This window comes from Pygocentrus nattereri, chromosome 14 (genome assembly GCF_015220715.1).
Source record: "Pygocentrus nattereri isolate fPygNat1 chromosome 14, fPygNat1.pri, whole genome shotgun sequence".
Lineage (NCBI taxonomy): Eukaryota > Metazoa > Chordata > Actinopteri > Characiformes > Serrasalmidae > Pygocentrus > Pygocentrus nattereri.
Window position 1 is genome coordinate 15,904,570 of NC_051224.1, and position 25,892 is coordinate 15,930,461.

Here is a 25,892-nt window from a genome sequence, read left to right on the forward strand (position 1 = left end):
AAAAACAGTTTGCTGCAGAGCTTGTGTTCTTCTTTTTATCTTCAGTTCGAAAATAACAAAATATATAATTTGGACAGGGTTCCCACACTTTTTAGACAGTTGTATGTAAGTGCATTCATAAATGACATGTTTAAAATCTACCCACAGATTTCCAATAATGTTCAAGTCAGGGGACTGTGAGGGCCATTCCAAAAGCTGCAGCTTGTGTTTCTTTGTACTCCTGTCTTTAAAAGGTGTTGGCACTGCCTTATGTTTGACTGCAGAGCTACACTTTGCTGTCCTGTATTTTTTTTTCTTACAATGTTATTTGGACTGCAATGGACTGGCGACCTGTCCAGGGTTTATCCTGCCTTCCGCCTGATGAGTGCTTGGATAGGCTACAGCACCCCCCCCCCTCCGCGACCCTGACAGAGAAGCGGCTTGGAAAATGGATGGATGGATGGAATGCTATTTGGACAATATTTTATTTTTTTTCTTTGCTTTTTTCTAGTTTGTGAGATCAGGCCTCTGCGATTGCAACTGAAAATGAGCCACTGTTAAACAGATGGTGCGGGTGAGATCATACAAGGTTTTTTAGTGCCTCCATGATGGCACTGAAGAGGATTAGTTTGTAATTAGTGCATTTTTATGTAAAATTTCACAGAATAGTTTTGATCACAAATGCAATGACAATTGTTATACAAGGCTCTCATGCTCTCTTCTGACAAGTCTTACAGGCATCATGTTGACATGGATGTGCCATTTGTTTTGCAGGTGATACAAAGATGCCAGTTCCCCAATAACAAAGAGTTCCCCAATAACAAATAGACTCTTGAAGGCTTGGTTGCTTTTTATACCAGTCAGGGTCAAGGTGATACATGAGGGAGTTCAGTAAAACAGGATGCCATGGATAACCACTTAAGAGTTCCAAAATATTCAAAAAGAAAACAATATGTCTGTTGGCATGTCCATCAAAACAAGGAAGACTTAAGACCTGTGTGAACCCCTCAAAGTCTTGCTGGCCTGCATGGCAGCCAATTTTTTCCTGTTGACTTCAGAAAATGTACATGGAAACAAACTGTCTGCAAAGCACTGAAATGATGAGCCAGAGATTGTGCATCTCCATTTGCTTTATTCCGTATCAAGTTGTATAATATATTTCAACAGGTCACAAAATATGTAGCTTCAGACCACAGTGCCCAAAAGACTTATTCCTCTGTTTTGCCCTGGAATTGAAGCCAGTATTAATTTAAGACATTTTACAATATATCGAATATCTCGTTGCTGATTTTCTGCCTCCAAAGCCAAATTTAGGGCTGCAGCCTCCTCTTCATCTTAAACTAAACATGCATAAATGAATCAAATCCACACAAGCCAGCTACGTATCTAGTAAAATGTGCTTGTGGTCAGACCTACTTTTTCATATCAGCACAAAAAAGCAACCCAGGCAGCGCTCTTCTATAGAAAAAAACAACTAGAATACAACTTTAAATACTACAGTACTCGATTACTGTTTGTAAATAGTAAAATGGACTTTAGAATGGACTTACAACTTATGTGGCTGTAGGCCATTGTGAAAAGGTCAAGAAATTGAAGCCAGTAGAAAAATGGAAACCCAAGGATTAGAATCACTAATTCCTGAAGGCTGGACTTAGGAACTGTGTTGTTTCTCAAACTATAATGACTTGCTTGGTTTTATTACTAAGGATGGTAACTGCTGCTGCCATACTCTCCCAATTTCTAACCACATATCAGACCAAACATCCTCAAATATGCCAGAGTCTTCTCTACTAAACTGTATTTTAGTAGATGAGAACAGAACACACAGACAACCAGGTTGTTACTACAGTACGATTTCCATACGTTTGGTTTCACCCCAGATATCACTAATTGTTATTCCTTGCCTGTAAAACTTCCTCTTCAAATTTGATAGATTTCATCCCGGCTCAGAGCCGATACTTCATAATCCTAAGAACTTCTATTAACTTAAATGCTTATTCTTAACTTCTCATTTGAATGAGAGCAGGAAGTGAAAGCAGGAGGAGAGACGTGAAAGAAAACAATGAAGATGCACTGGAGCCAACAGGATTGATGGTGGGAGAAGATGATGTAGTGCTGGCTTTGGGAGGAAAGGAGCCCACTGTAGTATTCAGGAAGCTTGAGAAGCTTGAGGTTTTAGTGAAGACCTGGACATCAGATACACTTGCTGCCCTGGTGCTGTTACTGGAGCTAGTGTTTGTGCTACTGTTGCTGGCGAGGCTCAAAACTGCAGCCTGGACCCATGATTGTCCAATCTTACACATCAGAGGACCTCCTTTATTAGTCTGAGAGTGAGAGAGAAAGATTATGAGCCAGTGTTCCAGACACAGTTTTGCCTACAATGTGGAGACTACACTCAGAAACCTTTTTAGTTTAGCCATAGACTGAAATATGTCTATGAAACAAGCCTTAGGCTGTATTTAGTTTGTTTTTGTATTACTTGAGTTTTTTTGAGAAGCCAATGTAAAGTCAGCTGTACACTTCACAAGATGAAAGAACTAAGCAAAATTGAACTGCTACCAAACACACTGTAAGTATTCATAAAAAGAGCTGCTAGAAGCCTGCTTTGTGCTGTGGACTAGTCACACTCAGGTGGAGGTCTCAGAATGAATAGCATGGTGATTAGGATTTCTGTTCGGTATGCAGTGCACCCCACACCTTAAAAGATGCCCCCCTTAAAATCCCAGGCCTATTTCATACTAAAGCTTATTATTCAAGTACAATGTAAGTACAGAGTAAGACTAGCTAACATCGGCTCTGTGAAGCAACGTTTCAGCACCTAAGTAGCCTATTGTTATTAGCATTTTGTATTAAAATAAGGCCAATACATTTGATAACACTAAGGATTTAACAAAGACTAAGGATAAAAAAAATAAGGATAAAAAAAAAGGGCTTTGTGAACAATTTCTTTGAAATTTTATTGTAGTAAAAAAACAAAATGGATTTTCAGAAGGATTTCAAAGTACATTAATATACAGACCTGTTCTAAGGGCGTGACTCCTGTGCAGATGCTGCTGCTAGATGAAGATGCATTGCCACAGTCCAGTATAGTAGTGTTAAACTGCTGAAGAATCTGCTCAACTAGAAGGAGAAGGAAATCAAATGAAAACAAATATGAGGAAGAAGACCAAGGCAAAAAGATTCATCAAATTTAAGAAAATAAAATCTAATGGCATCCAGAGGAAATGGACACATTCATTACAGAAACAATGGATGTACAGTGATTTTACAGTCAAGGGGTGTTGTTAGGCATGGCAGCAAAGTACAATGTAATACAATACACAGATGTTCAATGTATAATTTATTAGGATTAATCCGAGATGGGGACTGAAGTAAATAACTCAGACTTGAATTGCATGTTGACGTGTATCGCAACTCAGATTTGGCCTTAAATGACTCGTAAACATTACATGTATGACTTTAGCCATAAGCTTTGCTGCAGTGCCATTCTCTTTGAGGTCTCAGTGGCAGCTTCAAATATCAAGCCTTTCATTATAGAAGAAATCTTCAGTCCAAAGGACAGAACAAAGCGCTACATGCAGTAAATGCAATGTTTAAATATAAGTCAAAACAGATTGAAATGGTTATGTAGCATGTTATTTGGATAGCAAGCATTCTAGCTAGTGCAGCAAGTTGTCAAGTTATCCAGCTGAAATTTTAGTAGCGTGAACTTGAATTCAGTAGGTTGCCCCACATCTTATTTAATTCTAATACATCTGATCCAGCCAGTCAAGGATTTGGGAAGAAGCTGATTAGTTGGAGCTGGTGTGCTCTGCAGGAAGTAGCTCTCCAGACCACCATAATAGTTGCTATACAAATTACAGACTGACAGGTTTTAGTAGGGGTTTACCATAGTAAAATGGAATGGTTTCTACCAAGCAATGTAGCGTGTTATAATTAAGTTAGGGTTGCCAAGCAAGGTAACAGCCAAAGAGTATCCCATCAACAGCACCCTGGATTTGAATGGTTTGGTCAATTTATACAGACGTGGTTCAGCAAATCAGATTTTATAGTACACAGAAATAAACATACCTCCTCCTCCTGAACCCCAGCCAGCTGCCCAGCATTGAGTGTTGACAGGGAAGCTGTTGTCCCCCAGGTCCACACATATGGGCTGAATGTAGTTTGTGAGTGTTGGCTTGCGAGACAACTGCAGTACTGCTATGTTGTTCACTGTACCAGTGCTCAGTGAGATTTTAGTCACATTGACAGAAACCTCATTGGCGTTGGAGCCGTTCTGTTTGAGCCGACCCAGAATTACAGTCCAGTCAGAAGCATTGGTGGAGCTGTGAGTTAAGCAAAATATCAAATCTTACAATTAGCATTGATGTGTGTTAATTTTGTTTTGATTCCTGACTCAATTTTTCTATTTGATGTTGATAATTTTGTCTTTTTTACCTTGAGAAGCAATCAGCAGCGCTCAAGACAAACTGCTCAGCTACCAGTGTTCCTCCACAGACATGAGTACCATTACGTTGCAGGCTGGCCATCCATGGCCACACACCAGCAGATGCCAAAGAGTTGCCGCTTCCTGTAATGGTATTCAGCGTGGTACTGCCACATACCGCAGCTGGAGGAAGAGAGGAAATAAAGAATAATTAATGATTAATTTTCCACAACAGTGTGCCTTCAACTGTTCCCCTTGCCTGATAATAAAGTTCTGGTCACAAAAGGCTTCTGCAGGCACAGTCCACAGCAAATGTATGACCCCAAAAAAAAGTTGGGATGCTGTGTAAAATGTGAATAAATGTAATCTCATAGATCCACATTTCATTCACAATAAAACATAGAACACATATCAGATGTTGAAAATGAGACATTTTACCGTTTTAAGAAAAACAATAATCTATTTAGAACTTGATGGTAGCAATGCAATGCAAAAAAGTTGGGACAAGGACAACAAAAGGCTGGAAAAGTAAGTGGTCCTAATAAGAAGCAGCTGGAGGAACCATTTGCAACTAATTCACATTGGGTATTAAAAAAATAGAGAGGCAGAGTCTTTCAGAAGCAAAGATTGGCAGAGGTTCACCAATCTGTGAAAAACTGTGTCTAAAACTTTTAGAACAATTTCAGAAAAATGTTTCTTGACATGAAATTTTGAAGACTTTGGATATCCCACCATCTACAGTACATACCATCATCTAAAGATTCAGAGAATCTGGGGGAATCCCCATATGCAAGGGATAAGGCTGATGATAAGTATTGAATCATCATCTTTTCTGGTCCAAAGTTAATTTAAAATGGACTAAGGGAAAATGGCAAAACTGTTCTGTGGTCAGATTAATTAAATTCTTTTTGGAAACAAAGGACAGCGTGTCCTGTGGACTCAAGAGGAGTCAACTTGATATCAGTGCACAGTTCAAAAGCCTGCATCTAATTGTATGGGTGTGCATTCGTGCCTATGGCATGAGCAGCTTACACATCTGGAAAGGCACTATCAATGCTGAACAGCATATAAAGCTGTTAGAACAACATATGCTTCCATTCAGATAACGTCTCTTTCAGGGAAGGCCTTGCTTCTCAGAAGAAGAGTCCAGGTGCTGAACTGGCCTTCCTGCAGTCCGGATCTTTCACCAATAGAAAACATGTGGTCCATCACCAAATGAAAAATCTGGCTAAGAAGACTGTTGAGCAGTTAGAATCCTGCATCAGACAGGTATGGGGCAACGTTCCTCTCCCAAAACTCCAGCAACTGGCCTCCTCACTTTCCAGACTGTTGTTAAAAAAGAGGGTATGCAACACAATGGTAGACATGGCCCTGCCCCAACTTTTTTCAGATACTTTGCTGCCACCAAGTTCTAAATGACTTAATATTTTTCATGAAATGGTAAAATGTCTCACTTTTAACATCTGATATGTGTTCTATCTTAAATAAAATATGGCTCTATGGGATTTACAAATTGTTACATTTATTTACATTTTATACAGTGTCAACTTTTTTAGAGTTAGGGTTGTAAATAATCTTACATGAAGCAGTAGTGAAAACAGTGGTGTTTGTATCAACAGTAGGCAGGCCAGCACAGGACACATTCAGATCTCCATCAGTGCCAGTGGAAGTGAATGTGACAAAGCCTGGCTGGTTGCTGGTGATCTGCTGGTTGATCCAGTCTTGGTACTGAGACACTCTAGTATACAATCCAGGGTAATTTGGCTGAGCACAGCCAATACCAAAGCTCACGATGCCTGCCTGGACCCAAACACCGCTCTGTTTGCTGACCAGTGGACCTCCAGAGTCTCCCTGTGTAAGACCAAATAGATATCCATGTGTACAATGAACAACAAATGGAAAAAAAGAACAATGCAAGCAGCAACAGAAAATTAGGAAGACATTACCTGACAGGAGTCTTTGCCCCCTGCCAACAATCCAGCACACACCATGTTGTCAGTGATGTCTCCAACTCCATATAAACAATTACATTTCCTGTTTCCAACAACTGGAATTTGTACTTCCAGCAGGGTCTTAGGAGAAGGGAGACTTACTGAGGAAACACACATTGTTTCATCACACATCATTTTAACTCAGTGAGTTACTTTATATTTGATGAAATTAACAAATAGAAAATATAAATCTCAGGACTTAATTTTTTAATTCTTAATATTTTAAGCCTCAATTGACTCATTAGTACTGATTACGCATGTCAAGAATTGTCATCAGGCAATGTCAGCTCACAACAATTCCAAAATGTAATAGTTTTTTGACCCTATACGTCAAGTCAGCATGTGTGTGGTGTTTTTTACAAAGCAGCTTTAAAGAAAATCGAGGAGCAAATGAGCATAATATTTTACAATGAATATACAATACTTAATATAGAAAAAAGAAAGGAAAAAGAAAGCAGCCTTTCACTGGACAGAATTATTTAGATTAACCCATGATAACTAATGACGACTGTTATGTGCCCATGAGTGAAACAAATGAGAAAGATCTTTCAATAGATCTCTAAAAATCAGTCTCTGTTACTGCCCAACGTCAGGCATCCATGAAACACACCTGGACTCCATTTCCCAGAACTCTCTGGGAGGTCACCTGACTCCACATGTGACTGAGCACTCCAATCAGCATTCTCGCTCTCATGAATATTAACTCAGATCATGTGTGTTTATACTAGGCTGATTTAGCCTAGTATTTAAACCCGGCCTTTCGTTAGGTATTGCCTCCTTTTTGTGAGCCAACTGAGTGTTTATTCTGTCTTGTATTTCTTGTGTATGGCCTTTGCCTTGTTGTTTCGACTGTATGCCTTTTTGCCTTTCTCTCTTGGATTGTTTTCCTGATTGCTGTTTTTTGGATCTTGACTTTCTGCATGTGTGTTCGGACCATTCGCTTTTCTGGTATGATTGTGTTTTTTGTATTCTTAAGCTTTCTGTAACTGACTCCTGCCTTTTTTTTGACGATGACCTTGGATCCTAATACTGTCAGTAAAGCCTCTCATTGTTTTCATATCTGTGAGCGACTGACTTTGCTTGACACGTTACAACTAATAACAGTGTAACTGTATAATAGTTACCGTTATAGTTGCTTACTACTTTGAGAGGCCTATCAGAGTAACAGATAAGAAATAGTTCTATAAAAAACACTGTTGCTGACTGGTAACAGTGTTGCAGTCACTGTTACTGTCATGGATGAGACATTTGTGGACTAAGGAAGTGAAAATGGAACTCTTTGACCACAAACACCAAATGTATGTTTGAAGAAATAAAGAACCAGCATTTGATGAAAGGAACACCTTGCCAAGTGTTACGCAGGTCATACATTTAGCATGCTTTGGTGTTGTGTGGCAGCCAGTGGTAGAGGAAACATTGTATAGGTAGATGAAACTATTCATTCATATTCCTCTAAATATCTGCAAATTCTGGAAGCAAATGTGACAGTCACATTCACCATGAACTACTGCAAGTAATGCAAGCCAAAGCTTTTGAAAGCCAATCAAAACAGACCAGCTCCCGAAAACACTTTGGCACTGATCGTAGATGCAAGTTTAGTGGAGAAAGTCAGAGGAGAACATATTTTATCTAAACTGTCATCTTCAATCTGAACTAAAGAACACAGCATTATTATCTGCTGTCAAATGCCTACGGAGAGCTGTCAAGGTCTTCAATTTCCACAACTCCAGCCTGAGGGAGCAGCTGACTAGCTAGGTAATTAAAATGAGCACTGTGTGTCCTATTTTCTTCTTTCTTTATTGTTATAAATTAAAATAGCAGTTATTTATCAAATGTCTGTCGCATATATTTCACTGTGAATGTCTGTTAGCTAACTACTGTAGTTGACATTAGAGTCAACCCTTGTGAGCTACCCTGATCAAATACAGTTATGAAGGTATCTGGCTGAATAAGGCTGTGATACGGAAAATGTAGTCCAATGCAGATATAACTCGGATTTCTTTCAGATTTTGCAGCCTGCACATACCAGAAATAAGTAAGCAGCATTGCCGTGAGATACCAACTACATGCTTGACGAAATGAAGGATTTAAATACTCTTTATCTTCTAGATGATGTATGTTCATATTTTCAGGTAAAGTGACTCAATGTTTAAAAAAAAGCCACGGCATGAATTTTAAGTTTCAAGTTACATTTACATCACTCGGTTTGCTGTTAGTTCTGTTCTGGTTTGTGTCATGTCGGAATCCCATTCTATCCATGTCGGCTATATGACCTTGGACTGTTAGGACCCTGATTCTGGATTTGCACTTAATAGCAACGCGCAGTTGGTACGACTTTTAAAGCAAAGTATTTGTAATGATTGATAATGAATTTACTTCCAATATCTTTTATTAATAAATCAAATTGAAATGATGTGGCAAGTGAACTGGAAGGCTCTCATTCGCTGCCCTTGTTTGGAGCACATCAGACAATGCTGCCACTCCTCGGTGATAAAACATGCTGTTAAGGTGAAATAAGATCGTGTGGAAATGGATGTCCACACAGCACATGTTACAGCCATCCTGACCGTTTTCTTTAGTGATTTTATAACTTCAGTTTTGGTCTCATTGTAGAGAGAGGGAGGGTCGCTGTGTCAGTAAAATATTTGAGACTGAACGCTGAATCTCCAAAGTGTGCAGCTAAGCGCCAAAGCTCTGGTTCTCAACAACTGACAACTGCCATGCAGACTACAGGTCACAGAGCAACAAAATCTCGCCTCGCTAGCAGCTACAAAAAGAAATTTAAGATGAACATTTAGAGATGAATGGACTTATTCACACATATAACCACCGCAGTTGGTTTCCTGGACCATATGCAGCGAGAGACTGTGTCTCTCTAAAACGTGGCGAAGATGAAGTCGCTTCTCTTTCGAATTTTCCTGTTCCACCTTAAATGGTGAAGCAGTTACATTCGGCGCCTCATGCAGAATTTAAGGTGGAACAGGAAAATTTGAACAAGAAGCTGGAGAATGAGAAGTGACTTCAGCCTCTTAAAGCAGCCGAATGATGAGAGACATTTTACAATAAGCTGCTGTACTTTAGAGGAAAAGTTTTCTGGCAGAGACGAGAGGAAAGCGGCTATAACTTAAGCTTAAAGCTGAGCAAAGCAAATCTGCATTTTCATTTACATTTTTAGCCTATCCTAGGACTTTATCACATGCTGAGATACATTCGACATTAATTGTTGCAGCTCCCAAGGTGGTCTGATTTTTGTTGAAAGGACAAAATGTCTCTTCTTAACATTTGGGTTGTGACTCCTGACCTAAACTAGCTTGTAATGCAGAGGGAGCTGGAGTCGGATTTCTCGCTCATCCAGTTGTCTTTTTGTTATGCGCCACCAAAGAATGTCCAGGTGCTGCACTTACCCACTTCCAAGTTCCGCCTTTTACGTTCCGTCAACATTGTTATAAATTAAAATTTAGAAAATCGATTTATGACATTTATGAATCGATTCAGAATTGTTCACGTCCGCATCGCAATGCGTCTAAGAATCAATTTTTTCCTGCTCCCCTAGTATTAACTATCCATGCATCCATCCATCCATCCATCCATCCATTATCTTCCACTTCTCCGGGATTCGGGTCGTGGGGGCAGCATCCTAAGCAATGAGGCCTAGACCTCCCTTTCCCCAGCCACTTCCACTAGCTCTCCAAGGGGGATTCCAAGGCACTCCCAGGCCAGCTGGGCGATATAGTCATGCCAGCGTGTCCTGGGTCTTCCCCGGGGTCTCCTCCCAGGTGGACTTGCCTGTGACACCTCCCGAGGGAGGCGTCCAGGAGGTATCCTAACTAGATGCCCGAACCACCTCAGCTGACTCCTCTCGATGTGAAGAAGCAGCGGCTCTACTCCAAGTCCCTCCCGGATGACCGAACTTCTCACTATCTCTAAGGGAGAGTCCAGACACCCTGCGGAGGAAACTCATTTCAGCCGCTTATATTCGCGATCTTATTCTTTCGGTCATTACCCAAAGCTCATGACCATAGGTGAGGATGGGAACGTAGATCGACCGGTAAATCGAGAGCCTTGCCTTATGGCTCAGCTCTTTCTTTACCACAACAGACCGGTAAAGAGCCCGCATCAGTGCTGACCCAGCACCAATCGGCCTGTCAATCTGACGGAGTCCAACTCTCACTGGGAACGAGTCTGACTTGCGAACCAAACTCCTGCTTTGTACAGGGCCTGAATGGCTCGTTAGTATTAACTATATATTAGTAAACTTACATAAGCTTTTGGGCACTTGCGCATGGTGGTTGGTATAGTGTAGTGGTTAACACCTCTGCCTTCTACACTGTAGACTGGGGTTCAATACCCCAACAAGGCAAGAACCCTACACTATACGAATAAGACTCCTAACACCACTTTGGCCTACCTGTGTAAAATAATCAAATTGTAAGTCACTCTGGATAAGAGCATCTGCCAAATGCCATGAATTCACTGTGTGTGAGTAAGTATATGAAGAACAGCAACTATTTTGAATCAAACATAACAGTGCAAGAATGCTGATTTAGTATCCATACTTGTTCACTGGGATAAGAGTAAGGTGCATGCACTGACCATGCATAAGTGTGAGAGGGTACACAGGATATAGCCTCAATTTGATTCAGTTTGAAAGGGCACACATGCAAATCCTCATTTCTCACCTCCATCTGCAGTGTTTCCCCAGCCAGTGACCCAGGTCAGAGTGCCATTGAAGAACTTGCTTCCAGCTGCAGCCAGGCAGATAGGCGTAATATAATTAGTGAAGGTTACGCTAGAGCTCAGCTTCAGCAGGGCAAGGTCGCTGTCATGCGTGGATGAACTGTAGTTGGGATGTATGATGAGTTGAGAAACAGATCTGGACACCACATTTGGATTACTTGTCTGATTGCTCAGTGACTGATCACCCAGATACACGGTCACTTGTGAAGCAGTAATGCTGAAAAAAAAGAGGAAAGCCATTCTTATCATCTGATAAATGCTCTTGTCGCAGTATTACAAGCAACTCTTCAGAATTGTTAGTCAGTGTGACACCTTGCAAAGCAGTGGGCCGCTGTTAGAACCCAGTTAGAGTTGATGAGGGATCCACCACAGAAATGAAAATCATTAGTCTGCAGGCTGACTTGCCAAGGCCAAGAACCAGGAGAAGCATCCTGTCCTCCCACTATCTTGGTGTTCAGAGGAGCCACACCACACACTGGCAATAGGAAAAGAGCAGTATTCTAGTCAAGTGGATGACTGAACAGGATGAGGTAACACACAATTCAATGTAGGGAGGGAGACTGACGAAAGAACAACAGCCCCAGTTATATTTCTTACTCAAAGGCCTGAAACATACTTAACACAAGGATGTGAGTTTAGACGCTTAGAGCTATGCAGACAGAGTTTTGCGTCATTATGTTCTATAATGTGTCACAATGCCAATTATAACACATCGCATGTGCAAGCTTTACTCTGAGCGTTACAGCAAAGGCCAATATAGTGACAGCCAACCCTGGACAATCAGCCTTATATTGCCTGTGCGATTTCTCCTAGTCACCTGCCATAGCAGGCAAACAGTTCAACAACTCTCTTGCAAAAATGATTCGCTTGCATAAACATTGGTGTCCAAGAGTCTGAGACCGGTGAAAATGCTTTTATTTTGCATGATTTCCTAAATCTAAATACAATTATCAGCATATCAACTGAAGTGAGGGAAAAGTAGAATCTCTGTATGAAATATTTAAATGAATTGCAGGACTTCTTAGTATTTGGCATGTCCCTTTGCTTTAATGGCATGTTGCTGCAAGTAGACCTGAGAGTCATCTGAATGCATGTTTCAGTAGAAGAGATAAGACTGAAAAAAATGCGTAAATGAATAAAAATACAAAATTTTTTTATACAAAGGCCTTGGCATATTCAATGGTCCACATTAGGTCACTCTTCAAGTTTGAGCAAGATTTTTTACTTGTCACAACTTCAAAGATTTTCAAAATTCTACATTTTGTTGTTTATTTCCACCTCTGAATAAAATAAGACAGATTTTCAATGTGGTCTCAGGCTTTTGGACCCAACCGTAGATATGATACATCATTGCTTCATTATTATAGTTGTACAAATGCTGTGGGCATGTTTAGTTGTTGTTGTTGGAATAACAGTAGATCACGTCCTGATCGCTCCCTTGAGTGCTGTGAGTTTTACCTGCCACAGTAACATAAGAATGCACAATGAGTTTGTACAGAAGAACTGTGCGTTTGCAATGTGTTGGCCAAGTGCTGTCATTTGCATTCACATATGTGCGTTGAGTATAATCCTGGCCTAACTGTCAATGAACGTTTGACTTCATCCTACATCATCTGCAGCTTTCTTCTCTGTTAACATACTGTTTCAAGATTGGATCACCACAATTCAAGTATGGGAACATAAAGCATCATTTTTTTACGACGTTTTAATTTATTTTGTTATTCTTTCATAGTTGTTTCAGAATCATTTACAGCTCTGTTCTTTATTCTGGGCACATCAAACATTTCTTAATTTTCTTACAGCTTCCTACTAAAAATTATTTCAAAGCTATGAAATTAAACTGGAATAGAATACCAAACATGTGGTTTAATAGATATTCAATCATTATTCTAGATTATTTAATAAAAATAAGAAATGACTTACCACTTAACTGCGAGTGGCAACCTGCAAGACAGAGAACAATGTTAATGGTCACTCATTCAGTAACATTCAGGTCAAAAGGTCAAGCAGATTAACAAACGTCAAGGTCAGTGAAGCAATACAGGCTCAATATATTTGGGTAATTATTGTATGTCTGGCTAAAATCACCTGCACATGAAAATACTGTAGTGTTGGCTGCAGTTAAAAGATCAGCTATCACACTTGTCGCAGTGGTTTATTTTCCAGCTGTTGTTGGCCGCAGCTACACCATACACAAGAAGAGGTTTCTTTCTCTAACAGCTCGTTCACTACCCTGCTCATGGCTCCTCAAACTTTAAACATAACTTTACCCCTCACTCTTCTATTTTATGGAATAATCAACAAATCTTACTTTTTTTCAAGTATCTTGGGATGGAATTTGTCATACAAGGACACAATAATATTATTACTTAAATTACTTCATATCAAGGATCAGTGTTGACATCTTTCATAAACAGGTCAAATCTCAAAATTGAAGTTACTGGTCTTATAATTTGAAGATGAATTCATATCAGAAAGTCACTGATACTAACATTAATATTGGTCTAACAAAAATTGACAAAACTGAGCTAAACTTGATGTTGCTGCAGTTTTATGGCTCAGCCCGATTTGGTCAGGCTCTGAAGACAAGACTAATGGTAAACAGTCCATGACCTGGGAAGGCATAAGTGGGAACTTCCCAGGAAAGACTTAAGGCAGCATATTTTTATGTTCCTGTGTTCAGGCCCATGGGAAATGCAGTCCGTATGCAGTCAGCATCTTTTACTATAGCAGACTGAGCAGCATCATGACTGTGAAGGATGCTTAAAAGTGAGGTAAAAAAGCAGAGCATGAGTGATAAAGTAAGATGCTACCAGCTTGTTATCTACCGCAGGCTGTAGCCCTCCTCTGGTTGTCAAACACTAGTCATGTCGCCAGTGTGCAAAATACCCCCTGGTGAACACTCAAAGAATCCCTTGCATGATTGAAGCGTTCGTTGCATCACTAAATGGTTTTTCATACTGATGGAGAATGTGCTGTAGGTGGTTCTATTTAGAAGCTTTTAAAAAGGGTTTTATATAGCATAAAAAGGGTTCTTCTATTGTTCAACAGAACTGTTTTTGTTACTATATAGAACCCTTTTCTATTAAATTTCTATATGAAACCATATAAAACACATTCTCCATCAATCTGAAGAATGCTTTAATCACGTGATACATTATACTTTGTACAATAATAAAAATATGCTTTATAGCAACACATAGTGCTTTCTATATTCAACAATAAAACAATTAGATTTCAGTGGGATTTCTGTAAACGTCATTCCCTGTAGTGTATCTTCAAAGAAATGAACAGTTTCAAACATCATCCTTAGGCTAGTTTTTTGGCTGTTATGTATATTTAAGAAGATAAAGTCTTATTTGCTTATCTAAATGTAATTTTTTTGCTAACGTTGTCAGAATATCAGTAATCAGCTTGCAAAGATTAATTGTTTAAAAAAAAGATCCTATTCAAGTGTAGTGTCTCGCCTTAGTTTAACCTGAAACCAGCATTTTAATTAGTCATTAACTGTAAACATGCTGTTCTTTCCCTGTGAACGTAAAGTGCTTATGTGAGCTGTGTTCCCAAGCGGTCTGAAATAGACAGTAGGTAAATGAGCAGCAGCACATATAAAACATATGAACAAGCCAAATTAGGAACCTACCTTTGGCTAGGAAGCAGACTACGAGGGCCAAACTCAGCATCAACATCATCGTCACTTAGAATGAAACTGTCTTGGAACATTTCAGACTTTCATACACTTCCTCAGCACCTGAGACTGTGACACACCCACACCTCTCTAACTCCACCTCACCCCCCCCACCCCCATACACACTGCCTGTTGTCTAATTTTCTCTGTCACTCCTGGTAGAAGAACTGATATCACTGATGTGAAACTTCCACACATATCTCATATGTGGTGATGGTGTTATAGTGTGGGCAGGTGTGTCAATACAGTCAATACAGTCAATACAGAACTGCCCTACACTTTGTGAATGGTACAATGATGAGCCCATGCTACTTGAATAGCATCATTTATCCAGTCATTGTGCATCTGCATGAACACCACAGGCCTAATTTCATCTTCATGGACGACAATGCTCCAGCTCATCGAGGTTGCATCATTAGGGAACGCTGGAGACTGGGGTACCTCAAATGGAGTAGCACTTTCTCCAGACCTGAATCCCATAGAAAATCTATGGGATCAGCTGAGTCGCCGTGTAGAGGCTTGTAACTCTGTAACCCAGAACCTCAATGACCTGAGGGCCGCCCTTCAAGAAGAGTGGGATGCCATGCCTCAGCAGACAATGAGTTAACTGGTGAATAGCATGAGGCGTCGCTGTCAAGCTGTAATTGATGCTCAAGGGCACATGACAAGTTACTGAGACATTGACATTTTTTTGTTGGGGTATACACAAAACTGTTGTTGGCTTTTGTTTGAATGAATTGTTGGAGATGACGAAATCACCATTGCATGCTTCTATTTAAATGCCCTGCTTTCATGATATAATATCACTGTAGCGTGACCTTTTTACGTTTTGCGTAAATTTCACCCGAAAGCCAAATATCCCTAACTTTTTGTGAGTAGTGTGTATATATATATATATATATATATATATGTGTGTGTGTGTGTGTGTGTGTGTGTGTGTGTGTGTGTGTGTGTGAGAGTGTATGCATATATATATATATATATATATATATATATATATATATATATATATATATATATATATATATATAAAAGCACAAAACTGATATTACATTAAAGTAAAGCTTCCTTTAACAGTGACCCACCTGTGTATTTACTCCAAAGGCATCTTTATTTATTTATTTATCAAGACACAACTTTTCAAATTTCCTTTTTCCTTTATCATCTATTTTAACGTGTCTGTTCTAAATACGTATCACTATAAAAGTATAAGTGTATTTAATAAACATCCTGACAGACATCGGCTCCCAGTATTCTTGGTGTCCATTACCAGCAGAAATCATAGAAAACATGGTTCAGTGAAAGCAACAGCTAAGCAAGCTATTCTTCATTCCACTTTTCCCAGCTGAACCTGTTTGAAGGGAACTTCTAAGAAAAACATTTCTTTAGTGTCAGCTTGAGTCAGAATTTTCCATGGTTTGTTCACATCCTTGTATATTGACATTCGTGAATGAGTGTATGAACAATGCAAAATAGTACATCAGTGCCACTAGAAAAGATCACTTTCTTGCTCCTTTATTCCTCCTACCACTGGCAGAATCTTCATTCTTAACAAGTTTATTTTTAAAACAGCACACACCGTTAGAAATAAAGGTACTGTAAAGGTACATTTTTCATTTATCAAGGTACAAGCAATGCACATGTACCCTCAGAAGTACAACAGTGGTTTTACGGTCTGATTCTGTTTTTCCAGGTGAAAAGCACATATTTGTACCTTTTCATATCTGAATGTTTTAAAACAGACCGGTAATATAAAAAAGCCTGGAGACGAGACGGGGTGTGTGGAGTCAGTACAACTTAGACCATTATTAATTTACCATTAAATTATTATTATTATTATTAGAATTATTATTAGAATTACTGTTATAATTATTATTGGCTACATTGAAAATGAGGGTGTATTTCCAAGTGAAAACGATCTTGCTACTTAAGTTATTTATATAAAATAGTTCCACAGCATTTTGGAGATTGTACTCCACACTTAAAGTTCACATCTAGAAGTTCACATCACAATTTACATCTAGATACTCAAAATCATGATCTAGTACATGATGTAGGAGCTTATTTGGTTAATATCTAGAACACAGCAGACTGTAAAAGAAAACATTACTCAATGCTCATTACTGGAATCATGACTTGCGTTTAGCCATAACTCATAATTACTTTTTGTTCATAGCTGAAACTGATTATTCCATCCGAGCCTCTAATTCAGAAGTGGGTGGCAATGTATGAAGAACAGCCTGACACTTTCCACCCAACTAATTTAACATGCAGAAATAGTTTTCCGTACTTCCTGTAAACACTTCCAAGGTGCAGTCTCAGAAGAGAGCTCTGGACTCACTTTTCCAGCACAAATGTAATTACTTTTGTCTGTTTCTTTTTCTCAGTAACTGCTCTTTGACACTTTCAGGATCTTTCACAGATAAAGGCTTTAAGTGCTGTTTATCTGATGGGGAAGATTTTGGTGGTCTAGTAGGTTTTGCATGGTGGTTAAAAGTCACATTTTCTGTGTATCTGTTAACAATGTTTTGAACTCCTAGGAAACTCATATCTTATTTTATAAAATAAATAACTTGTACTTAATGATCTATTCGACCAGAAAGTGAGTAAATGAAGGGTGGTCTCTCACTTTTGCAGTGCTGTATATAGACTTCTTTCTGTATTAAATTCAGCTCTAAGTTGACTACAAATTTTATAAAATAGAATATTTATTGAATAAAGAATCAGAATAACAAACAATCATAAATAATGTAAACGGAACATAAAGAACAACAGAACAAACAGGGGAGTTCAAACACAACTAAACTGTAATAAAACAATAAATAATAAGTAATGAAAGATCATAATTAAAAGAACCAGTTATGAAACAAAATATATGTTTAAATTGCTTATGTTTAAAGTATTTAGTGCACTGAACTAAACTAAAGACACTAAAGACAATTTTACGTAATTTAGTTTTAATTCACATTTTTTGTATAACACTGTCTACAGTATCAATTAACACATGATAATTTGTGAGTTACTGTGAGGGACAGTACAAGGAAGATGGAAACATTTTTGCTTGGATACAGAAACACATGTTTAAAAGGAAGCAAAATAGAGAGAAGTTCAATTTATTTTTCTTAAACCCAAGGACGCTTTACAAAGAGATCATAAAATAACAAAATACATAATCAACAATTAATAACACACCACAGTACACACACACACACACACACACACACACACCCCGCTACATTTCCAACAGGATTTCAATGACCACAGCTAGCCCAGAAAGAGTCTTTAGCTATGGGGAAAGTCTCACTCTACGACTATGGTGCGTCACACAGGCAGCCAACCTAGGAAGCCTTGAAAGCTGAAAAATCGTTAGCCACAAAGGGGGGGGGGGGGGTGGGGGCGGGGGGGGGGGGGGGGGGGCTTTCCTGCAGCCAAACACCAACAGTCCAGGCAACCTCACAGGGTCACCCAAGTGTCACCCATAGCTGTCAAACATCCGTCAGTCAAACAGCCTCTGAGTCTCTGAGCCATGGGTGGAATGATAGAAATTCCTCAGCCAGCAGGGGAACATCAAAGCATTCACACAAAACAAAAGAAAAAACATTAGAGATGTAAAGCGGCAGCCATAATGTGCCTGTGTACTTGTAACAGAACAAACATGAGCAATATAGATAGATTATCAATCATATTTTTCATAACAAACTAATAACTGCTAAAGAAAGCATCTATGGTAGAGGGCATGAATGCACTGTGTTATATCTCACTGTGTGACTATGGGCATGATTGGTTTTTGCTCAACTCATGTGCATAAAGTTGGTCCAGAATGAGAGATCAAAGAGATTATCAGAGCATCAGAGGTGCCAGAGTACACTGAACAGACAAATAAGAACAGACAGAAACCTTCTAATATTTGCGATTGTCCTAAAATTGTTCAGATAAACAAACAAACAGACAAAAAAACATGGCCTTCCCAAAAGAACTGATGTGAAAGGGGAGAGGACATCATAGATTCTTATTCAAAGACGAGTCAAACACGGTTGTCCATCTTTGTCAAGTTGGTATACTTTGGCTTTCAGTATTTTCCAGACCTGGGTTTGCTAGCTAGCTGACTAACACTTAACTAACTAGTAATGTAGCTTCACAAGGTTAGACAAAGTTCACTGACAGCTGGTAAATGCTCATTCAAACGTGAAGCGTGAGGTAATGTGTTCAAACCTTCACCATGAAGCTTGCGTGGTAGGTAAAACTCTGTTGTTGGTCAGTCATACTGGCCTGGTGGCACTCCGTTTGTGTGTGCACTATAGCTGGTATCAAGAAAGAAAACACATTTGGATCTCATGGTGAAATGAACCGATTTTCACGTTTGCAAATTTTTCAGTATTTAGCCAATGAACTTCTCTGAAGGAACAACTGACATCCCAGGGGACTTCAGGGGCCATGAAGATTTCTACTGGGGCCAATGCCTCAGACTTTTGGATCCATCTCAGTTATATTCATATATTCTCAGCTCATTATACTGCAGTATGACACATTCTGTTTGATGTAAAGTAGCAAAATAATTCAAATGGAAAAAAAGAGCAAATTTAGCACAACATCACTGCTTGATGTTTCAGCACCCCCAACGTAATCATCTATTATTGGGTTGGTATGTGCTCTGGACAATTCTTAAAATGCTATGCAAAAGTTATGATCTATAATTAATAAAGGTGCTTTAGATCATGCTTTACTTATCCTAGTTACTTCTTAATGAAGTAGCAATAAGCCGTCAGATAAATAGTAGCTATTGGCTTTAGAAATTAGATACTGGCAACTGGCATCATAAGGGCATAATAATGAACACCTAAAATATTGTGCAGAAGATTATGGTGCATATAACACATTAAAAGTGTTCTGGGAAATGCTTACGTTATCCTAACTACTGCTTAATTGTTAAATGTTTATGTTTATGATCCCCATTAGCTGCTGTTCTTCCTAGGGTCCAGTAGACACACTATACATTATAAAATAGTGCAATAATAACCAACGAAACAAGCCATAAGTTAAAGAGAGAAAGAAAAACATGAAACATGAAAAATTGAAATATTTAATACACTTTGGATCTTTGCATAATATATCCCGTTACTACTTAATATTGCAGTAACAAAATGCCAGTTAATTATCAACAACTGTTTTAAATCACAACATTAAAATAAAAAGCCTGGAGACGAGACGGGGGGTGTGGAGTCAATACAAAACAAAAGGATTCTGATACAGTTAAGTTCACTGACTAAAGGTACTGGAATGTACCCCTGAGGGTATCATCACAGTGACAAGAGGGGTACTGCCCCAGTGACAGTGTCGTACTCCTGCTGTCCATCAAAGGTATGTAATAATGATGCAGATACACAGATGTGGACAAACAGGTTTGGTTGTATATATCCTGGAAATAATTTAATACTTGAGGCCAGTAATAACCTCTCTCACACAAATGCATAAGCAGCACACAGACACACAGACCCAACAGAAGCAGTTTCCACCGTAAGGGTCTTGAGAGGAAGCCTATTCTGCTGCAAGGCTAAAGCAACATAAACGCCCTAATCATCTAAAAGACAACCACTCCAGGAAAACACACCAGGAAAAATGGTCACATACTTCAGCCTTGACGAGCAAAAGGGGCTTCAGTGACTTCTGAGAAAATCACGTCACTGTCACAAGATAAACTCTGACACAAAGCTGAACAGCTCAGTGTTATGGACGCGTTGGAAGAAAACAGTGCTGCATTAAAGAGAAAACAAAAGTTCTCCACCTTTTACAAATGAACAGATTTATTTTTTATAATGACTCTCTTTAAAAATATGTATTAAAAAAATACATTTTACACCAAAGTTACATGTTACGAAACTGTTACTATATGAATAAATTAACATCATCACAACAGATGAGACACTTAATCTGGCTTTTCCAGCACAGTACACATTATAAGTGCCTATCAACAGGATCTGCTCATTAGCTCTCACTAGGGGGCCAAAACAAGCCTCTGAGCTACACAACCTCACACATAAGGTCTCATATATTGACCCAGTTGCAAGTATTTACTTTAACAGGAGTAGATATGAAAAGGGAACACAGTGACAGTGTTTGCATGTAGACTATTCTACCTTAATCATACATTTTACATAGTTACAGATAGAAAATGTAACCTTTACTTTGTGAGAATATCTTGAGAAACTTTGCTGATAAGCTTCATGTCAGAAGTGAGCAATAAGCTCATCTTTTAAAAGGCCCCATTAGGTTAAGTTAGGTCTACATGCAATGCTCAGTTACACGAAAGAAAACAGTAAATTCAGAACACAAATCATGAAGCAGAAGCAATTGACGTAGTCGCACTCTGGTGGCTGGCAGGTGCAGGCACAGTCCCACATCATACACTGCATTAGAGATGGTGAAATAATGAACAAGCAAGCATGGCAGCAAACAGCAAATAAATAAAGAAATAAATAAATATATTACCAACATCCTATCATTAAATCCATGTCCACTTACTGAGGCTTAACACCGCCTGACACATTCAACGCTCGAAAAAAGACATATTTATATTAATATATAAATGTATTAACACCCAGCACACATTTCTAAGCTGCTTATCCTCTGGGAGCCTGTTCCAGCGCTGACTGCATGGAAAGCCTGGACAGGTCACAATTCCCTCATAAGGCAGACACACAGAAATACACATTCACACACACAGGGGCGATTTAGCATGTACACTGGATTTGTATTGATAAACAAAATCGTACAGTGTATTATTGTGTATATTATATTATTGTACAGTATATATTATACAGTCATTGTGCAATCATTGAGTAGTCAATTCAGAGAAGATACAGCTACACAATAAACATACCAAAGCAAATAAAATTACAAATCTTTCATTTTCATTTGTACTTTAATGATAGACATGCACTGGGTTATTTATCCTGCCAACAACGCAGGCCTTTCACTACTCCAGCTACCCTTCATTACAGAAACAGTGATGATACCATAAGACAACCTCAAGGAATAAAATATAGAGATCAGTTGAGATGAAGACAATGGTAGGGATGGCCTGAGAAGTGGAGGACTTGCTAAGTAAATTACAGAACACGATGCAATCAACATACAATAACATCTGAAGTATGACACAAACATGGAAAAGCATGGAAAAGTCATTCAGAGTGGTCTGTTGTGAAATAGTGCAATGTAGAGAAACTTAATGATTTCTTTGCAATGGTGGTGAAAGGAACCAGGGTTTACACTTCAAATATGGCATTTTATTTACTATCTTTAACCACCATTGAACCCACGCATGTCTTATATTATAATGTTGATCAATGTAATTTAGTGGAAACTTAAAAGAAATATCTGAAAGTTTTCTCCCTCCCATCGACCCACCACCAATGGGAGGGGCAGTAGTAGGGGTTCGATGCGTTGTGGATCGGGCAGTGTCCGAAGGCGTGGGCCTTGGCGTTCTGATCCTCGGTTGCTGAAACTGGCTTTTGGAACTTGGAACGTTACCTCACTGGCGGGGAAGGAGCCTGAGTTGGTGCGCGAGGTTGAGAGATACCGGCTAGATATAGTCGGGCTCACGTCAACACACAGCTTGGGCTCTGGGTCCAATCTCCTTGAGAGGGGCTGGACTTTATTCTTTTCTGGAGTTGCCCATGGTGAGAGGCGGCGGGCAGGTGTGGGCTTTCTCATAGCCCCTCGACTCGGTGCCTGTATGTTGGGGTTTTCTCCGGTGGACGAGAGGGTAGCTTCCCTACGCCTTCGGGTTGGGGAACGGGTCCTGACTGTTGTCTGTGCTTATGCACCGAACAGCAGTTCAGAGTACCCAGCCTTCTTAGAGTCCTTGGGAAGGGTGCTCGAAAGTGCTCCTCCTGGAGACTCTATTGTCCTACTGGGGGACTTCAACGCTCACGTGGGCAATGACAGTGAGACCTGGAGGGGTGTGATTGGGAGGAATGGCCTCTCTGATCTGAACCCGAGTGGTGTTCAGTTTTTGGACTTCTGCGCAAACCACAGTTTGTCCATCACGAACACCATGTTTGAACACAAGGATGTCCATAAGTGCACATGGCACCAGGACACCCTAGGCCGCAGTTCAATGATTGACTTTGTAGTCGTGTCATCGGACTTGCATCCATGTGTTTTGGACACTCGGGTAAAGAGAGGAGCTGAGCTGTCAACTGATCACCACCTGGTGGTGAGTTGGATCAGGTGGTGGGGGAAGATGCCGGTCAGACCAGGCAAGCCCAAACGCATAGTGAGGGTTTGCTGGGAACGTCTGGCAGAAGAACCTGTCAGATTGATCTTCAACTCACACCTCCGTCAGAACTTTGACCAGATATCGGGGGAGGTGGGGGACATTGACTCAGAATGGGCCATGTTCCGTTCCTCCATTGCTGAAGCGGCTGACTGTAGCTGTGGCCGTAAGGTAGTTGGTGCCTGTCGGGGTGGTAATCCTCGAACCCGGTGGTGGACACCCCAGGTGAGAGATGCCGTCAAGCTGAAGAAGGAGTCCTACCGGGCATGGTTGGCCTGTGGGACACCAGAGGCAGCTGGCAGGTATCGACAGGCCAAGCGATCTGCGGCTTCAGTTGTTGCCAAGGCAAAAACCCGTGTATGGGAGGAGTTTGGTGAGGCCTTGGAAACTGACTTTAAGTCGGCTCCGAAAAGATTCTGGCAAACCGTCAGGCGACTCAGAAGGGGAAAGCAGTGTGCCACTAGCACTGTATATAGTGGAGATGGTGTGCTGCTGACTTCGACTGAAGACGTCATTGGGCGGTGGAAGGAATACTTTGAGGACCTTCTCAATCCCACCGACACGTTCTCCAGTGAGGAGGCAGAGTCTGGGGACATGGGAATAGGCTTGTCCATTACTGAGGCCGAAGTCGCTAAGGTAGTTAAGAAGCTCCTTGGTGGCAAGGCTCCAGGGGTGGATGAGATCCGCCCTGAGTTCCTCAAGGCTCTGGATGTTGTGGGGCTGTCTTGGCTGACACGCCTTTTCAACATTGCGTGGACATCGGGGGCGGTGCCACTTGATTGGCAGACTGGGGTGGTGGTGCCTCTTTTTAAAAAAGGGGACCGGAGGGTGTGTTCCAACTACAGGGGAATCACACTCCTCAGCCTCCCTGGCAAGGTCTATGCAGGGGTACTGGAGAAGAGAGTCCGGCTTATAGTCGAACCTCGGATCCAGGAGGAACAGTGCGGGTTCCGCCCTGGTCGTGGAACACTGGACCAACTCTTCACCCTCTCCAGGATTCTGGAGGGTTCATGGGAGTTTGCCCAACCAGTCCACATGTGCTTTGTGGATCTGGAGAAGGCATTCGACTGTGTTCCCCGGGGTATTCTGTGGGAGGTGCTTCGGGAGTACGGGGTACATGGCTCTTTGCTACGAGCCATTCAGGCCCTGTACAAACAAAGCTGGAGTTTGGTTCGCATAACCGGCAGTAAGTCAGACTCGTTCCCAGTGAGAGTTGGACTCCGTCAGGGCTGCCCTTTGTCACCGATTCTATTCATAATTTTTATGGATAGAATTTCTAGGCGCAGCCAAGGGATGGAGGGTGTCCGGTTTGGTGACCTCAGGGTCACATCACTGCTGTTTGCAGATGATGTGGTCCTATTGGGGACATCAGGCCGCGAACTTCGGTTTGCAGCCGAGTGTGAAGCGGCTGGGATGAGAATCAGTACCTCTAAATCCGAGACCATGGTTCTCAGGCGGAAAAGGGTGGAGAGCCCTCTCTGGGTTGGGGATAGGCTCTTGCCTCAAGTGGAGGAGTTCAAGTATCTCGGGGTCTTGTTCACGAGTGATGGTACAAGGGAGCGGGAGATTGACAGGCGGATTGGTGCTGGGTCAGCAGTGATGCGGGCTCTTTACCGGTCTGTTGTGGTAAAGAAAGAGCTGAGCCATAAGGCAAGGCTCTCGATTTACCGGTCGATCTACGTTCCCACCCTCACCTATGGTCATGAGCTTTGGGTAATGACCGAAAGAATAAGATCGCGAATACAAGCGGCCGAAATGAGTTTCCTCCGCAGGGTGTCTGGACTCTCCCTTAGAGATAGGGTGAGAAGTTCAGTCATCCGGGAGGGACTCGGAGTAGAGCCGCTGCTTCTTCACGTCGAGAGGAGCCAGCTGAGGTGGTTCGGGCATCTGGTTAGGATGCCTCCTGGACGCCTCCCTCGGGAGGTGTCACAGGCGAGTCCACCTGGGAGGAGACCCCGGGGAAGACCCAGGACACGCTGGCGCGACTATATCGCCCAGCTGGCGTGGGAACGCCTCGGAATCCCCCTTGGAGAGCTGGTGGAAGTGGCTGGGGAAAGGGAGGTCTGGGCTTCATTGCTTAGGATGCTGCCCCCGCGACCCGAACCCCGGACAAGCGGAAGATAATGGATGGATGGATGGATGGATGGATGAAAGTTTTCTCTGAGAATACACTGTTTATATATATTATTTATATATATGTCTGTCCATGTGTATCAATACTCGTTCAATACATTTAATAATCGTTATATTCATGTCAATGATGTGAAAGTGGGTAATGTGTGTGTACTGAGTGCGCGTGCTAGTGGCAGCGCGCGCTAAGCCGCTCTGTTGTCACTGAATGTTTTCTGAACTCTCCCGTTATGCCGTCGAGTGACCGCGAGGGGGCAGCAGGTCACCGTGAGCCCACTCAACGCCCGTATTCCGACAAACCCCGCCCCCCTGCGCTGGGATTGGCTGATAGTTACCCAGAAGACTGAACTGAGAATGCAAATTACCAAAACGTCAACATTTCCCACAAAACGTTTGAAGAGTTCACAGAATTGTCCAGTTGAATTAATCAGCGTACGAAACAATATAAAATTGTTCTAACAGTTAAAATTCCACGAATTTTATTTGGCTGATTAATATCGTACTTTATGACCTTAATAGTTTTATTTTATTGCTTCATTTTCCTTGTTTAAAATGTCAGTTTGTCCTTTTATTTTGAAATGTATTCATTATGCTCTCTTAACAATGATTTATGCAGTTGGTCAGTTTTGGATAAGTTTCTTCCTTAACTGCGTGTGATCATACTAC

The 25,892-nt window shown here is 40.8% G+C and overlaps 1 protein-coding gene across 1 annotated transcript; it reads right to left on the reverse strand.

Annotated features, from left to right (window-relative positions):
• Window positions 1-1,979: 1,979 nt before the first annotated feature.
• Window positions 1,980-14,825, reverse strand: LOC108411038 (transmembrane protease serine 9-like). The gene is made up of 10 exons (XM_017682398.1): window positions 14,777-14,825; window positions 13,057-13,077; window positions 11,446-11,608; window positions 11,076-11,350; window positions 6,352-6,497; window positions 5,986-6,256; window positions 4,417-4,588; window positions 4,051-4,304; window positions 2,999-3,099; window positions 1,980-2,303 (listed from the first exon to the last, which is right to left on the reverse strand). The coding sequence occupies exons 1-10, from the start codon at window positions 14,823-14,825 to the stop codon at window positions 1,980-1,982; spliced, it is 1,776 nt and encodes a 591-aa protein (XP_017537887.1).
• Between the last annotated feature and the right edge of the window lie 11,067 nt (window positions 14,826-25,892).